Source organism: Cyanistes caeruleus, chromosome 9 (assembly GCF_971803275.1).
Source record: "Cyanistes caeruleus chromosome 9, bCyaCae1.hap1.1, whole genome shotgun sequence".
NCBI classification, from domain to species: domain Eukaryota; kingdom Metazoa; phylum Chordata; class Aves; order Passeriformes; family Paridae; genus Cyanistes; species Cyanistes caeruleus.
This window is the reverse complement of record NC_141709.1, coordinates 17800972-17815592: the sequence shown is the minus strand read 5'-3', so window position 1 is coordinate 17815592 and position 14621 is coordinate 17800972. Positions and strand designations below refer to the sequence as shown.

The window sequence follows — 14621 nt, the reverse complement described above, 5'->3', positions numbered from 1 at the left end:
ACCACTTGTTATTTCCCAACTTAAATGGCTGGGAACCCATTTAAAGCTCACTGGCAACGATTCCAAAATTAACAGCCCTTTCACTGCCTTGTCTTAGAGAATGATAGCAAGTATTATAGCATCTACACAAGCTGAAGGTAAAGAGCACACAAATTGAGCTGAGGCTTTTCAAAAGCACCTTTTCCCCTGACTGCACAAGGAAGTGGCTGGAGAACTTTTAAAATACTCCCTCCAGGGTAAACAAAAACATCCAGTTGCAATGGTGTAACAAGATCTTAAAGTCATAGCTGTGTGTTTTGCTGATCTTCTGAGAGGAACTACTACTTTAATGTGAATTTTATTTAAGGTTTCAAAAGATGCTTTTGACTGAAAAGAGGTCTTAAAGGACCCAAAGCTGCTACAGAAATTGTTACCATCTTTGCAAAAGCATTTCACTGTATCTCAGTGGTGGGCAGAGCTATTGAAAACAGAACAGACTATAGGATTCAAAGGCAGTAACTGAATTCGCTTAGGAGAGTTATACATTTATCCAACAAAAAGAACTACAGGTCTCTACCAAAGACCTATATAGGATGAAATGGACTAGTTTCATCCATGGTACTGAAATGAATTATCTTAAAAATACCAGGATGATCCACTTAGAGATACACATTAATTACAAATACAGCGTAGAAACCTAGAATGTCTTCTGGTGGTTGAATGGATTTTTCATTACTCAAATGAAGTTAATGAGACACAAATTGAACCTGAACCACATCTTACAACACAGCAAAAAAAAACCAAACAAACAACATTTAAGGAATCCAAATTAATTAAACAGAGAACTTTCATAATTATTGGTTTGCTAAAAATCCTCTCTACCATGGTCTACCACATGGAATACATTCTCCAACTGCCAGAGAGGTCAGACATCTCCTGAGATGAAGCAAACATGCTTAAATAACCTTAATGCAACTCAGAACTTAGTGAAAGAGCTCCAGTGGCTAGCACAAATCCCAGGATACAGAAGGGGAAAACTGCCTGGGTAAGCAAGTTTAGCAATAGCACGTCTTCCTGGACAGTTTTTTGTTCACTGAGATTGATTTCTCATAGAACCTACTAAAGGAGAATTATGACTGAGAATACAGACTGATGAACTGTCTGTAATCTCACCAGCCAATACCCTTCTACACTAAACACTACACCCAAGGTCTCTGCTCTGCAAGAATCTCTGCATACACTGAACTTCACATCACGAAAGGCTCAAAAATCACTCCAGGCACAGCCAGCGCAAGCACGTGAGCCTGGAAATAAAGAAGAGGGTAGGCTTACAACACTATCAGCTATGCCAATGGGCTTTCTCTCAAAAGAAAGGTGACATTCCACATAGCATGATGCAGATGCTTCAGCCTCATTTCCCAATGGCACCCAAAAGTTAATGGGCAACAATGGTAGGCTGCAAGTTTGCGCTAACTTCATCCTGACAAACCTTCATTTAGCAGTATCTTGTTTTATTTCTTTGCCTAAGACACTTTGTTGGCTTCTACTCAACCGCTGAATTTACATTTACAGCTAGATAGTGAAGTGGATGGTAAAAAGGAATTTTAAAATAATCTAAGGAAAAATGAAAGACTTCCATGTATTTTGCAACAAAACATGGTTGAAGCAACACAGGGAAGCTTCCAGTTATACATGATGAGATCTTCAATAGTAACAACCCTGTCAGATATCCCTGGAATAAAAAGCATATCAAGTCAGCAGAACTGTTTTCTAATACAAATGCTTTTCCTGGCCTACAAAGAACTCCCTCTGTGTGCTTTCCAGAACTGTTTGTTCACATTTCACTTGCATTGTTTCCAGTCCTGGTGCTATTTTAAGATATTTCTGCCATGCTGAGTTTTTGTGAACAGGTCCTTAAAATAAAAATACATAACTACCTAGCAATACAATATTATTAGCCTCCATCAAAACCTCTCAATTCTATTTACATACATGATGGAAAACCTAGAGAGCCAAGACTTTGGAAGGAGGAAAAAAAATCAGTCAGTAGTTATAAACTAAGAAACCCCTTGGCAGTTTATTATATTTCACAAAGGATTTCCACTTCAGGGCTATTAATCTAATAGCAAATTATGCTTACAGATGTAACAAGCTATCCTTAATTTTACATATTACTTTATTTTTTTTTTCCAGGCAAATGTTAATCTACTCTACAAAAACCTGGAGAATACCAAAGTTTAAAGAAATAAAACATCAAACTATGATCTCATTTAGGGCAAATTTGAAGAGGACTTGACCTACCTACCACAATATGCTGTGCCTCTGAAATTTGTGAATGTATTTTAATGGGACTTTCTCACAATAATCTGCTGCTTAAGCGTCCATGAGGTTACTTTCATGTGAATGTTTGGCACTCTCCAAAGGCAACTTGCTTTAGCAAACTTGTGTTAACCATCCTAGCGGAATTTATCACATTAGATTGTGCTGAATAATCTACTGTATGAGGTTGGTAGTAAACGAGAGAAGTCCCACAGTTATTTCTGTATTGTTATTAATTCATTCCTCTCTAATGTGATGGTGTGTTTGGTTTATTGTTTTGGCATTTTTGTTCAGTTGTGGGGTTTTTAAATGTTTCTTTTTTTTTTTTTTTTTTTTCTCTAAAACAATTTGAATTATAAGAGAAAGGCTTTTAATTTTAGACACTGGAAGTGGTCCAAAATCTGTCATGCTAGAACCCCTCATCTGGTTCAGGATAAAGCCAAAATTCACATCATCTCTGTATCCTTCTGGCAAAGAAAGTATTATTTATGTAAAGCACAGCCAAGGCCTGTTACAGGTACCAGACTAAAGGGGGCCACATTCCCATCCAATCTCAATTACTTGCTGGTGCTTTGCACAGCTCTGCCAGGTAACAGTTAAATGAGCCCAACAGGCAGCCTTGGACATACCTGATTTCCTGTTGCCTTGAAGGTTTCAGGAAAAAGAAAAAAAGAGAAGAGATGGTTATTAGGGATAAATGAGAACAGCTTTGTGAAAACTGAAGTGTGATCTAAGGAAGAAAGCCAAGTCCATACCTTTCCCAAAATTTTAGTACTTTGTTTAAAGTTTTAATAAATGTACTGAATCCATCTCAACCAAAGCTATTTAAGATTTCTCACAAATCCATCTTTTCTGCAACACTGGAGGCCTGCTATGTTTGCTTAAGTACACTATGAATGCTAAACTGTGACTGTCTGACTGGGTAAAATCACTAGGTCCTACAGAGCCTTCAAACAAATGAGGAGATGGGACATTTGTGATTAATGAAAAACTTAAATTTTGTGAGATTTACATAGCTTTTAGCCAAGGGGATAATTTAACAGAAAGACAATCAACAGAAAATAGAAGCGGATGCTGGGGCAAGAACAGGAAATACCAAGAGGGAAAATGAAGATATGAAACAAGAAAGAAGGGAGAACACAGACACCAAACATCAAAAACATCTGGGAAATCGAAGAAGAATGAAACTCCTCTAATTCCAAGCCGCTAGAGAGCAATCAATTTGTTCATACAGAAAATGAACATTTTAATCATGGATTCCAAGTTTCGTTTCTGGATCAATATATAATTCACAGGCTGCAGAGATTCTTTCAGTGTTTAATCCTGTGCCCTCGTGATCCTAACCAGACTGCTTATCTGGCACTATGAATACAAGCACTTAAAAATATACAATTACATGAATTTATAAGGTGTTTTAATGAATACAGTGTATACAATTTTACTTATAACTCTACTAACTGGCCACCAAACACAACATACTTGCACTGAGCATTTACATGCAGAACCAAATGTTTCAATATTGTTCAGAAACATTTTTGTCTTATTTTCTCCTGTACAGAAAAGCAGCATCATTGGTCAACACCTTACAAAACAAAAACACAGTGATTTCTGAATTTTTATTTTTTTGAGAAAGAATTAACAGGAAAAAGGGAATTCTAAACACAGGAATCAATTTTCTGATTAACTTGGAAACTGAACATAGCTGGTGCAACGTTCTTCACAGAGACAGCTTTCTCTAACCTACCAGAGGGCACAAAGTTCACACAGGACTATAGCAAGTGCTGTGTTAAGTAACAGGTGGTACAGAATGGGTAATTTACTCAGAGAAATTCATTAATACGGGAGAATGGCAATTCTGAAGCCACAAGATTTCCAGATGCACTGGTGACAACTTTTGAGGTTAATGATGAAAAGATAACAAATTATCATGAAAACTTTCCCCTTGACTGCAATGTCTCTTTAAAATCAGATGAACTCCAACATGTGCATGTTCTCACTCTGCTACTATGAACAACAAAAGTTGCCTGGCAGTCACAGAAAAGTGGCCAATTTTTTCTGGTTTTGGTTGTCATAGAGTTAATTTCCTCTCAGTAGCTGGTACAGTGCAATGTTTTGGATTCAATGTTGATAATACTCTGATGTTTTGGTTGTTGCTAAGTCATGTTTATCCTAAGTTAAGGACTCTTTGTGTCTCATGCTGTGCCAGTGAGGAAGTGCACAAAAAGCTGGGAGGGAGCACAGCCATAACAGGTGACCTAAATTGGCCAAAGAGATATTCCACACCACAGAACATCATGCCCAGTATACACAATGGAGAATTACCTTGAAGCAGGGCTGATAGGAGTTCAGGGACAGGGTCTGACATCAGTCAGTGTGTGTGGTGAACAACTGTATTGTGCATCACTTGTGCTTTTTTCCTCTTTGTTACCATTATTCTTATTTACTAGTGTGATTGTATTTTACTTCATTTCAATTAATAAACTGTTCTTCTGTCAACCTAGAAGTTTTAGTTTTGATTCTCCTCTCTATTCTCCCAGGGGCTGGGATGGGGTGGGTGAGTGGCTGCATGGTATGTAGCTATCAGCTGGGCTCAAATCATGACAACTAATAAGCAAGATGCTTATTTAGAATGAGGGTACTAAAAAAAGTCTTTTAGTACAAAGACCAGTTTAATGTTAAGTGAAGGTAATGGGAAAACTTAATTCTAGCGGATTCAATAACCATTTTCCACTACATCTCCACACTTAAAACAAATCCTTACATTTCTACGTAACAACATTCAGAGCTAGGAGAGTTTTGTTTCTGGAATACAGATCCTGAGAAATCCTGAGTTGAGTGTTAGTCAAATCATAATCTCCCACTCAGTGACCCCAGGAATTTGCATTTCCAAATGTAAATGATGTTAGCAGTTACGTAGGGTTTTTTGTTTGTTTTAATTGGAGACATACCTAAAAAATAGATACTACAAAGAAGTTAAATGCACAAATACCTACTGAAGAATATTCCCATTAAAAGAAGCCACTTACTGAGTACCATTGGACCCTGTGCTATCTACATATTTATGACAGAAGATAATGAAATTTTTGCTGCAGTGTAACTATAAAATTACCATGGGAAATTGAAAAGAAGTTTTGACTCATCCAAAAAAATTTTGACTCATCAAAACTCAAACTCAGCAACAAGACAATGGGAAATCCAAGTTCAGGGAGTTAAAAAAAACTTCACATAATTTTGAGCAGTGTTTTCACATCTTTCCCTCTCCAACAATAAAAAATCTAACATTGAAAAGGCAGACTGATAATGCTGAGGGGTGATTACAAGTAACTCATGCGTTATCAAATCCAACTGCCTCCATATATATGCTGAAACTGGATATATGAAGCCTGAGGATGCCAATGAACAGATTTAGATCATCACACACTGAAGAAATATTAAGATCTACTATCTATAAAAAGTGTTTGCAATTCACCCAAGATAAGAGATGGCACTTGCAGTAAGTAGCTGCTTATAAAAGGCTTCTTACGCACATCACATTCACGGCATTAGTACATTACTCACTAATGTGCTACATCAATGTGCTGGAAGTTACAACACTTGGCAGTCCTGATAATTGGAGTGGCTTTCCCCTTTTGCACAGCTTCAGCTGAGGGTGAATCATAGCAGAGAATTAAGAATGAAAATACTTGAACTTCAAGGCCCTTCCCTATCTGATCATGACAACTATACTGACTAGTCCTAAAAAACCCCTGTGTTGTGGCCAAGTGGATTTCATTAATTTAGACCTCTACATTTAAGGTACTGTTTATCACTGATTTAGTCTTAACTTCTTCTCTTCCAAAAAATGCAAATTTAAAAAAAAATATTTTGGCTTGTAAGTGGCACAAGTCACAATTTAGTATTTAATCTTCACTTATTTTTAAAACACAAACACGAGCCCCTTTGCCTTGAAGTTTCTCTATTTCCCTCAATGTAAAAGCTGACCTTGGCAGTAAACAGCTATAAAAACCAAATAGGATCATTAAAGGTACTGACACATCATGACTGAATAATGAGTTGATCCAAGTTCAGATGTTCTGCAATGAGCATTACATTTTCTATCAATACATGGGAAAATAACCCAAATATCTGCAGTTGAGACCTCAGTTTCACACACTGAAATTAACTGCCACAAAATAGGAGTGCTCAAGTGCTGTACTGCTTCCTGTGCTTTGGTGGGACACAACAAGGCATCTCTGAGCTTGGCCACATACTGCTTTCAATTCAACTGGATAACGTAAGGAATTCATCTCAATGCAGAAAAACATCTGAATCTCTCAGGGGTGGTTGAGAACTTTGGCATGTTTATTTATGGATCAATCTGGTATTGCATTACACTTGTAATTACTACTAAAACCAAGAATTAACTTCATCTAATTACAAAAACTGATTTTGCTTTATTATTAAAAAAATTAAATAATAATAACAAAAAATAAAACCCCCATGACTTCATTTCATATGATCTTATTGTTCACACCATCCTAGGCTCTTTAGCATTTCACAGAATCCATACCATTGGGCCCCAAGGTTCAAGACATTACTTGATTTGACCACCAGCTATTTCTATACCTACAGCCACTTTCTCTTCAGCAAATGCACCCCAGTTCCCTACCATCCAAACTTCTTCAAATAGCAGTTAATCAGATTTAACTATTGCTAAATCTGCATACTGGAACACATGCATTCAAATCTATTTTAAATGCTGCAAATCTCTTTAAATAGAACATTATTTTTGAAAGACCCCCAACTGTAATTTGTTTCTACATAAAAGGTTTTATTTTTTACTCTCCATACAGCAAACACTATTAATGTTTCAGCTTCTCTAGAGACTTTATGGATTAGGCTAAATGGAAAGTTGCTATGACAGCACCACCATTATTTTAGGTATTAGAAATACATGCCAAGTTAAACAAAGGGCATATACATGGTCAAGAACAAGTTTTCTCACTCTTCTGGACAGCCAACAATAAACCCCAATGTCATTTAAAAAGTTCTAGAACTGGAGAATTAAGCCTTGAAACTAGAATGAAAATCAATTACAACACAATAGAGCATATTTAGCTCTCTATTGTGATGATAATTGCTGACATCTCTCCCAGTCAGAAGAAGTCTATCTGATCAGAATCGCTTTTTCAGAGTGCCCAAAAGACTGAGCCCCACACCCCACTTTGAGAAATGGACAGCTATAAGGCTAAATCACTGAAGGTGAGAGAAGGGGATTGCTGTCCCCAGCTTTTAAGTGCCTCCACCAAAGTTTGAAAGCCATGGCCAGAAGATAGCAATCTTCACATCCTTCCCTCGCTTAAGTCCTCCACGGTATTAAAGAACAATTCACATGTTAAATAAAAAGATTAAAAAGTTTAAGTGTAACTCAGATTGTCAAAAGTAGTTAGATGCCCACATGACTACAATTCCAAAGTCACTTGGACACTTCTGTAAGTGTAACTCAAAATGATTATGAAGGCTTTTCCTGTACTTACATTGTATATGGCACATTTTTGCATAAAGTAAATTATGTCCCTGCCCATGGCACGGGGCTTGAACAAGATGACCTTAAAAGATTCCTCCCAACCCAAACCTTCCTAGGAGTATATGATTTTGTGCATGTTGCAATTAAAAAATATCTAAAACATAAGGACAAACCTAAAATTATCTGAAACATTTAAAAAACAGCTATGCTCCTGAGCACAATTCTCTGTGTTTTCCTTAAATAGGTGAAAAACATTAGGGAACCAAATGGTCTGATCAGTTAAATTCTGAAAACTTGAAAATTTCCTAAAATCCTCCTCACTAAGTCCCAAATCATAAAGTAAGTCCCTAAACATAAAGACAGCCAGCTTCAGGCTCATGAAACTGCAAGTTGCTTAAGCTTCTCTCTGAGACAATAGTGAATTGTAAAGGTGTTCTTTAAAAGAGAAACACTCTGTACCCAACCATGGTATGACAACAAACACTTCTAAACAAAAACTGAAACCATTACTGACTAGCACACTGTAGTTGAAAAAGAGAACCTACCTTGAATCTGATAATAGACTTACGATGATAAAAGCAGCAAAGTGCTGCAATCAGCATTTGAAAAACATTATAATCCTTCGGCATTTTCAGTTCTGCTGTCTGTGGTTCCTCAAGCCTGAAGATAAACAGTCACTACTAGCAGTGTTCTGAGGTTCAGCAAGCTCTTCAGTGTCACCACTGCCTACCAGTGCTGCTACACCCCCCTACTCACGTATCAGTCTGGGACACTTTCCACAGCTGAAGCTGATACCATCAATTCAGTGACCGCTGGCACGCTGGCTTCCAGCATGCCATACAGAGAGTGCCAGAATCCTCATGTGATCTGTTTCACTCACCAGTGAAATCCTAGCTCCTCTATCTTGGTATCCCCTGGCTCAGAGATGCGTTTAAGGCATCAGCACAAGCCAAACTTCTCTTCTTGCTGAGTTACAATGCCTGTCTCCCAGTGCTGGTAAAGGCTTAATCAGTTGCTCCAGCTCAATCCTGCAACATCTCTGCCTGCATCAATTATACACACATAAAAGAAAAAAAACCAAGAGGAAAAGCAGTTGATTACTGTTTGACAACTGTAAGAACAAAGCTTCAGTAACCAAGCAAAATGAAAAATCTGTTTATTTTTAATTAGGAAGCTCAGGACACAGACAGTCCTTGGAAAAAAATAGCAAGAAACCAACCCTATAAACATTGTCATTGTCAGGTAACCAAGGTACCTTCCGCGTTTCAAACGCTCAGTGGACAGCTTTATCTTGGTGATAGTCCCATGGGATTGTGCAAACTGCTTGAGAAAGAAAGACCTGAATAAATGAACATGTCTGATTTAGCAGAGTAAAAGTAAGCATTCCAACAAAATAAAAAGTACCAATTTTATTTATGCCTGTGATTCCATTCTCTTCGATAGCACAGTCCCTAGCTTACTGATCAGTCAGGAAACTGTTCATCAGCAAAGAATCTGCCTGACACACCTCAAGGGTCTCTCAAGAACCAGGGCAAAAAAGAGGCAAACAACTTGGGTAATTATGCTAACTGTGAGAGACAAGACATCACCTCCATAGTAGCCTAATTAACAGAGTTGGTGAGAGGAAACCAAATGGACTGGATTGAGGGGTACAAGACAACCTGTAACACTTAAGAATGAGAAACTTTGAAGAGATCAATCAATTATTACTTGGGTGGTACAAAAAATACAGAAGCCACAGATATTCCAGATCTTGGTTTAGGAATAAATCAGTCACAATGAGTGGTTAAAATGAACCATTACTTGTCTATTTCATTAGCAACAAGTATATTACATTAGCAGCACTGAGAAAAGACATAAAATGAGCACCGCCTTTCAAGGAAAATGGGATGGAGTGCCTATCTGAAAAGAAGAGGAAGCCTCAGTGTTGGTAACATGGAAGTGTGATGTGTAAAGTTCTCTTACCTATCTGACCACAGAAGGTTTGCAGGTACCCACCACCAGGTTATGCACCAAACCCACAATGCTCATAAAGATAGCCAGACTACTTGGCCATGTGTAGATGATGTTATGCCAGAGACTCTCTCTGAGAAAAGGTAAACAATGTAGGAATAAAAGAACAGAACATTAAATGGACTGTAAAGTAATAAAGCTGGCAAGAAAAAAGATGTAAGATTGGCCAGAAAAGAAGCTGAAAATACTTTGAAGATGAAGTCCTGCTGAAGAGTACTTTATGACAAACTCAAACAAGGAATGAGTAGATAATATAATAGGAATGTGAAAGTACCCTCCTTTTTTTTTTTTTTTGCACTGTGTTACAGTGTATTTTAATTTACTTTGAGTTATTTTTCCACTTTGAGGAACTCCACAGGATTGCTTTAGCAGATGGTTAGATAAGAGAAGATTAGAAGATATCCTGCTAAACTTCAAACACAAAACCCTCAACCGTGATGCTTGTTTCTTGACTGAAATTTTCTGGTACTGTGGCAGGACATCTCATTAAGTACCATATTTTAAAAGAATATTAATCAAAAGTTCTCATAATAACACCCTAATCCAATTTTAAAACTGGAGGGGCAGGAGGGAGGGATGATAAAAAGGGAAATGATATTGAAGACTGCATATATCAGGGTGGTTTTGCTTTACAATGCTGGCAAGACAATATTAGTATCACACACTTAAGGTTCCACTTGCAATACCACGAACAGAAACTATCAAGATAAGCAATGCAAACTACAATAGGTGACAAGAAGGGCTGTTAGGATGACTTAGCTATTTTGGCAGCAGAAACAACTGATTTAGCCGTACAAAATAAGGTGACAACTTCTGTTCTGAAAAGAAGTTTCAAATAGGAATCCTTTATGGGGCTGGAAAAAAAAAAAGACAGGAATACTATGACCTATCAATGTGTAAACCTACACTGAAATTTAAACAAAGGTTCCCATCCATCATGAAGACTAAAAACCCCCAGCTTTTCAAAAAGAGGAGGATCGGAGTGGCAAGTCTAATACAAATGGTAACTGCCAGATCTTTATTTCCTGTAATGAAGTAAAGAATCAAAGATTACGTTTGTTGAGAGAATGCCAGAAATAATGAACCTTAAAAACTAATACTTAAAACTAATACTGTACAATTTCATACAGCAGCTGCCAATGCTTTCTATCAACAGTATAACTGATAGGAAAGAGGATGCTTTATTTAAATAGCAAACTTTAAATGTTTTAAAAATTAAACTAATGGGATTTTTCTTTTTATTAAGGTTAGTATGACTTCTGCCTAGATAGCTCAATGAATGATAACAACCTTTGCAAGACACTGTGTTACAGCAATATGACAATTAGTATTACTGGAAGGAATCTCAAAGAGATGTGTGAAATCTCTGTGTGATAGTATGGTATGTCCTGATGGCTATCATGATTGAGGACAACCCTCAGGCTGCTCCAGTTATGCTTCATACATAGGTAAGATTTACATTTTTAAATATTGACTCAGAGAAACAAAGGATGGCTTAGGCACGTTTTCACTCTTCTGGCCTTCAATTTTTTACTGGTAGTTTGGGTTCTTGGATTCTGCATATGAAAAACAAACCTGTTTATTGTACCTCAGAAACATCAAATACAATCCTTCCACTAAGTCATCTATTGATGTATTTTAAATGTTCTCCAGCACCAAAAGGTCAACCATCAGCTTTATTTCTTTGTTTTCAAAGATTCTTCCTAGAATCTTAAATTATCTGATAACCCCTTCATCTGTCTCTGTGGATGGCTGGCTGGATTATTTTTTATAACCAAGCTTAGTAAGAAAGGATTTTTAAGTTCATAGAATTGATGGCCACATGAGTTCAAGGACACTTGGAACATACATTCTGTGTTGAGCTCCTAATAGCCCATTAGGAAGAGAAATTAAGGAGTCTCTGCTAACCTCATCTGTTATTACAAAGCTTCTGAAGTGATACACAATATTTTCATGGTCTAGTTTAAATTACCCAGTGTTCCCTGGACACACCTAAACTGTGCCCAGCCTGCTCACAGCACATTGCATATGCAAGAGTTTGAGGCATTCACACAGGATAGTGTGAACCTGCTCATGGGGAATCTTCTTAGGCTGTTTTAATTGTACAGGTAAAACAAGAAAAAACAGGGATAATTTCTTTAGTAGAGGTCACTTTCTTTTTCTCTCATCACAAACAAACAAAAAAGGCTTCAAGATTTTAAGTGGCTCAAGTAAAGCAACCACACTCCTTGAAAATAGAAATGCTTGAAAACTCACAAACAGTCTGAAGTTTCCAAAATAGTCTCCTGAGCTACAAGAAGTTATTTTGAACCAAATACCAGTCACAGTCATGGAAATGCTCAGAATTCATACACAGAATTATTATGATTTGTGATTTCATATTAGAGAAAGAGAAACAATTTCAGACTAAATTAGATGAGGGAATTGTTGGCTTGCCACTTTGCTTTTCACTGCTCTACTCTATTTAAGCATTCAAATCAGCCGAACAATATTCAGTGAAACACATGTAATGCTTTACATTTCACTGCACTAAATGGAAGTAAACAATGCAGGCAGGAAGCCAGCTGTAAATGAAAGCAGGCACGGTGCACTGTACAAGGGTCAAGAGCACAAATCTGATTAGATCCAGCCCCAAGCACTGCTGCTGAGTAAGTGACATCACATGGATACGCCCCCATTACATAGGGCATGACCTAACTATGGTCTGAGTGCCTATGGCTACAAAATGGCAACTCTGGGGTTGTAGTAAAGAACAATAGGAATATAATTTGAAAGAAAAAACCCAAATAAAATCAAGTAACTTACATCTTCATTTGAAACATTTTTCATTTAATATGTAAGAGCTTTTGCCATAACTAGATATTTGCTATTTTTAATGAAATAAAAAGCAAGGAAATGGGACAACTGAGAAATAATTTGTCCATGCAAACATCTTTACAATGCCTACTCCAGTTAGTTTTAGCAGTAAGTCCTGCAGAAATGGCATATCACCTCTAACAAAGCTCTAGGGGCAGATACCTCCAAATACAGGTAGTGCCCAACTTTATAGCTGAGCACCTGTTAAAGTGTAGAATAAGTGGAAGAAAGGGGATAACACTGTTAGAAGGCTTACTTTTATCTGTTCCTAACTCAAATGTCTACAGGCATGTGAAGCCCTATCTCATGTCCTACTATTCCTGTCTCAATTCTTAACAGAACTGACTCTTCCATGTTCTCTCAGATAACCTCACTTCCTGCATGCTGTTGTTGGCACAGCTTCTGATCATAAATCAACAGATAGAGCTGCAGTTGTAATTACCCTTGTTTGCATTGCAAGGTGTGGTGTGGGAGAGGTCAGAATAATTTCTTCCTCCTTTCTATCGTGGTTCCCTGAGGCAGACTCAGAAATATGCTGCAGTTGTACAGGAATAGTGAGAAAACAGAATTTGCATCTAGTTAATTTATACTGCTGCTTGAATAAATCTCTTTGAAAATCTGCCTCATATAAGAACCCAGGTCAGCAGGTACAAGAAATAAATGCCCAACCTGCTTATGAGCTTCCTACTAGGTCCTAATTTGCATTTTAAAACATCCAAATACCTTTGAGATTTATATGTTTTAGTTAAAAACTAAAGATCAAATTTTTCAAAGTCATCTGGCTAGTAGGTCTGGCTTTCCTACTAGACACCTTCTTATTATGAATCCACCAGTAGGTTTAATTGATCCTACCAAAAACTAGCGTGTTCTTGAGCTCCACCTACTGTCTGCCAATCCATGTAAAAACATGAAATAATTTTGTAATGTCCCACCTATTTTTCTTTCAATTTGTTCCTTGGATTGGGGGGTGGGGGGGGGGAATTATGAAAAGGCAAGAATTTCCTTTTTTTCCAGAATTAGTTCACAGTTTATGGGTGATAAAATCTCCTCTTTCCTGCTGACGTAGCTGTCATTAGTCTAACTAGCTTTGCTGGTCAGCATACCAGAGTTGTCTTGTGTATAAAAACAAGGCATTAAGACAATTGTTAACTTTAGACTTCTGTTTTTGAAAGTCTCCCCAATCCTGTCAGAATAAAGGGCTTGTTTGTGTGAGATTTATACCAATTCTAAATATAATGGAAAGATGAAAAAATGTGTTACCTCTCCAGGGTAAACAGCCGTGTTTAAAATACCAGCTAATTATCTGATGAAACTCATGAATATCCTAAAATACTTCCCTGCAAAGGATGTGTATTTTGGATTTGCAGCACTTAAAAAGAAAATTTACAAGTCACTTGGTTCTGTCAGAGCTTGCCTTTTCAAATCTTTCAACATTTTACTAACAAAAGGATTTGAGGACATGGAGGCAAATGACCATTGGTATTCTAGATAGCCAATGTAACATTATGCTCCATTATTTGTGTAGATGCTTATTTTCTATAAATAGCCAACATACAAAAATATCAGACCAACCTGCTCCTTTGACAGCACACATCTGTAGATGACATCCCAACTGAAATGTCCCAATGCTCTTCTGCTGCCCTCTCTGCAGGCTAAACTGTATCTCAGTGTGTCTCCAAAAAGAAGCAAGACAGACACTCACAATGTACCAGTCTTATTCTAATTATTATCTGTAAACACAAAAATCTGTAAATCTGAGAGATTAGGAGCTTTACCTTTCTAGGCTTTATCAGCAAGAGGACCCAAAATGCTTAAAAAAAAATTATCATCATCTGCTCTCCACACATTATATACTCACTCCCCCTTGTGGCTCATGAGCTTATATACAGTGAAAGATCAACAGTAAGTTGTTGCATAGAGTTAAATAAAAATATTTTCATGCCCCTGA

General features: G+C 37.2%; 1 protein-coding gene across 13 annotated transcripts in view; it reads right to left on the bottom strand.

The window, feature by feature from the left end:
* The window catches only part of BCAR3 (BCAR3 adaptor protein, NSP family member), a 97541-nt gene that overhangs the window by 13571 nt on the left and 69349 nt on the right, over positions 1-14621 (bottom strand). Inside the window, exons 1-2 of one of the 13 annotated variants that reach the window (XM_023932052.2) lie at positions 14246-14419; positions 8685-8847 (exon numbers count right to left, since the gene is read on the bottom strand). The exons of 11 other annotated variants lie outside the window; for them this stretch is intronic. Coding sequence is in view for 1 of the 2 variants with exons in the window: in XM_023932049.2 (XP_023787817.2) it covers positions 8350-8433 (84 nt within the window). In the remaining variant the exon portion in view is untranslated. Of the gene's footprint in view, positions 1-8349; positions 8571-8684; positions 8848-14245; positions 14420-14621 lie in introns of those variants that run through there. One more of the 13 variants, XM_023932049.2, reaches the window with a different exon arrangement.